The sequence below is a fragment of the Amblyomma maculatum genome, chromosome 10 (assembly GCF_055883805.1).
Source record: "Amblyomma maculatum isolate TAMU_Amacu chromosome 10, ASM5588380v1, whole genome shotgun sequence".
Classification (NCBI taxonomy): domain Eukaryota; kingdom Metazoa; phylum Arthropoda; class Arachnida; order Ixodida; family Ixodidae; genus Amblyomma; species Amblyomma maculatum.
In genome coordinates, this window is record NC_139353.1 from 55269838 (window position 1) to 55273651 (window position 3814).

Sequence of the window (3814 nt, forward strand, 5' to 3'; positions counted from 1 at the left end):
GTAATATCATATTTCTGCAAAATAAAAGATAGTGGGCTATTGCTATATAGCTCAGCAGCTGCTGAACGGCGACCTCACAAAGAGAGAGATTACTTTTACTCAGGAATTGCATCCTTGTGCGATGCACGCTAAGATAGACGCTACCATTGTAGTACTTCCAAATAATTTTTACAATCTGGGGATCTTTCGCGTTCCTTAGCATTACAGAGCTCACGGTCTGCTTTCGTTTCCCATGCATCGGGCCCGAGGACAAGCTCGCCTATCAAGCTAGAACCAACGCTCATGGCTGTTTTCTTTTTGAACATATACCTGAATTAGAAGCAAAGGACGGACGTACAGCCTCACGGGATGTCACATTCTCTCCACAGCTTCATTACGTCACTGCCTTCTGTTTTTTTGGAGATCCATTCCTTCGTTTTCGCTATGTGATCGGGCGTGAAGTAATTTCTCCAATCACCCACGACACCCTTCCGCACAAACCCTGCTCCTTCATGCATCTCTTCCCCCTTGGGCATGTGCTTCGGCGCATTGAATGGCATAGACTTTTGTAACGCTAAGGCGGCTGTTTTTTTCATCCTCTCCTCTGGTCTGTCCTTGAAGAAGGTCTTCATACTGCTCAGACTGGACGCGTCAATGACTCTTTCCAGAAGGCCTTCGTCTCCACGCAGAGAAGCACCGTGCTCTTCCCCTAGGAAGTCCGCGAGCCGGAGAATCTGTGCCTTCGTGTCGGACTTCAGTTGTTCATAGGTGATGAAGAAAACGTTTGCGTGGTGCCGATAGTCGTACCAAGGAAGGAGGTGATCAAAATAGTCACCGTAGACCACCTGTGCAAACGAAACAATGCGAATTAATAAGCATACAAGCTACAGCAGTCTACCATAGATAAGCTTGCTCGATGCTCAAAAGCAGCAACTAAGCTAATCTTCTGGACCCTAAGCTATACGGTTATCCCAAGCGAGACATACAAGATACATAGTTTAACATCGCGAACAACACGGGTAAGCAGGGTAGAAGTGAGACATCATGGCAGGGACTAACAAACAAGTTTATACAGGAAGAACTGCTTTTATCCAGTAAGAAAAGTAACGTTCATGAGAGAGAAAGAATAAAAATATGCCACTTAGTACTATCAATGTTTTCTTGTCGCAACATTGTAAAATCTCTGGCCGACAAAAACCCTGAATTTTGCTCAGTGAACACTGATTGCAACCACGCAACCTCATTCCTATGAATTCTAATCAATGGTTTTACAAAATAAAAAATACTTCAGCCACTTCGCGTGATATTTGATTAGGGTTTCTGTAGAATATACGCGTGCCTTTAAAGTCTGGTTGGCCTCCTCCGCAGTTCTGACGGTGAAGAACTGGGTTAGAACTGGGTAATTTTCCCAGGTAATCTCGGTGTTCTCTTATGCGTGTATTCAAGCATCGCTCAGTCTGCCCAGTTTAAGTGCTGCCACAAGACAGAAACATGACAGGACAGCACCGTGTTGCCTGACGTCTACCCTGCTTGCCCATGTCGTTCACGCTTTAAATCATGTCTCATTAGTATGCAACCCAACTAGACCAGTTTTCTGTCCACCAGTATGGTTATCATCTCAAGCGCTCTTTGCTACTTCCGCACCTAATTCTTTCTAAGGAGTCGATTAACTCTTCACGACCAAGTTTGGCGATTGAGGAGCTCATGAAGGATATCCTATATCATGCAGTTTAAGCGATTGTGGTTTATATGAAATATGGTATATTACCTACGCGAGGGATCCCCATTAGTGTCATAATGATTGGCCCTGATTGTGTGGGATTCCATAAGATTTCGACATTTGCAATACAAGTTTGAACAAGACAGAACTAGCAACGTTGACCTACCTTCCCATTCAAGAACATAGAAAGGAACCTTTCGAATGAGACGTCGCTGACTGTCTTCGGCGTGAGGCCCTTGATAAAGTGGTAGTAAGAGACTGCACAGTCGTAAGGATTCCTTGCCACGTACACATACTTCGCATGTTCCGCAGGGCGAAATACGCTCATTGGAAGATGGGTCATGATAGGTCCCATTCGTGCCGGGTTCTCAGCTGCTCCGGCTCCGGTCATTTCAATGAATGGGCACATTAGGCTGAACTCAGCAATATCGGAAGTGTGCTTGGCGCGCGTTATAATATTCCAGATGATGACCTGCATCCAGTTGGTACCACACTTGGGGTAAGTCACGGTTATTATGTCGCCTTTCCTTGGCTTGTAGTTCATGGCAGAACGAATTGGCTCGTCTCGAAATAGCTTGTGCATCCACACACCATCGACGTCTCTGTACGATTCTTCATCCATTTTTTGTGTATTTTCTGAAAGTGAGAAGTTTGGGGAAGGTAAAAAATACAATTCGAAAAAGGAGCGGAGACACACATGAACACAGAAAAGGCAATAATTGTGAGTTTTCGCGCTTTTACATAAAATCAATTGTCACCAACAAGCCCAACAATATTCTCTTTCAAAAAACTAAGTGCCCGTCATGTAATAAACGCACGGTTGCTACTTTTTGTATTACAACGAAAAAAACTAAATTCAGTGAATGAGACCGACGAAAGTCGGAGCCACGACCTCCGAAACCAGGCGTAACATCAACGCGGGCTACATAAGACTGAGTCTTGTCTCGTAGCGTAGCGCTGAAAATGTATGCCAGTTGTCCCAGCTAACTTAGGCCAGATATCGAAAACAAAGCGCTAACGACTCAAATTGAACTACGTGCAGGATGCTTGGACTATTTTAGAGTAACTCTGTACATGTTTGTTCTGTGCTTAACTACGTTAACATGATTATTTTGTCAACATTTGAAATAATAGCTGCAAACGCCGAATTGTATCATCAAGGTTAGAGTACCTTAGAAATTGAACATCTGAATAAATTGTTTTCTAACCTGTAAGTCTCACGTAGTCCTGTTTTTTCGTGTAGTAACGAACGTCAGCGAAATATGAAAACAACTATTTGACGAGGCGGTTATGTACACACATTGTGCGGCATTCAAGCGTCGTATGGATAAACAAGGTAGGGCCAATGTGAGTTGGCCTCTTGGAAGAGTGAGGGATTTATGCCAGCTGTCGGTATCTGGGCGTCCTACACAAGCCCTGCTGACGGCGCATAAGCAGGCTGCTGGCTCAGCATTGACGAACCAATATAATTGACGAATTCGAAAATAAATTATAGAATAAGCTTCAGATAACCGCTATTTCATTTCAGCAATGATCTGAATATCAGCATGCTAAGACGCTTTGAATAAAATTTTACGATATCTTCGCGCACCAATAAATGCAGAGTAAAGTAAAAAAAGTACTATCATTATTACCTGGAAAATAGAATAAAAAAGCAACCAGAACGTGTATTCATATGAATATGTAGGGTTAACCCCTTAGTGCTGCTAAACTGTAATATAACCTAGCCAACAAGAATGGAATGGAATTCGGGGATGCATAAAGGACTGCAATAGTAGAATTGCTCATAATTGCTAAATACTGCAATTGCCAACAAAATATTAGACATGAATATAACTTTGAGAGTATAGTATACTTGCAAGTGCGAACAGTTAAGGATTTAGTCTCTGAATAAAGAAGCAACAATAAATTAACAATCTATACTTTTAGGAAGCGACCACATACCTGGTGTCATGTGATAGGAAAATAAACGAACAGAACCAATAGTTTGCATAGAGAAGAAATAAACAAATATGCCCGACAACAGATGAAAACAATCAGGCCAAATAAATGAAGGAAAAATTGAGAATTTCGTATTGGCAAAAGTTATACCTTAACAATGAAAACTAGAGAAAA

General features: G+C 42.3%; 1 protein-coding gene across 1 annotated transcript; it reads right to left on the bottom strand.

The window, feature by feature from the left end:
• Positions 1-301: 301 nt before the first annotated feature.
• Positions 302-2351, bottom strand: LOC146176527 (sulfotransferase 1B1-like). Its single transcript, XM_084580998.1, has 2 exons — positions 1866-2351; positions 302-824 (listed from the first exon to the last, which is right to left on the bottom strand). The coding sequence occupies exons 1-2, from the start codon at positions 2319-2321 to the stop codon at positions 342-344; spliced, it is 939 nt and encodes a 312-aa protein (XP_084437124.1). The 5' UTR covers positions 2322-2351; the 3' UTR covers positions 302-341.
• Between the last annotated feature and the right edge of the window lie 1463 nt (positions 2352-3814).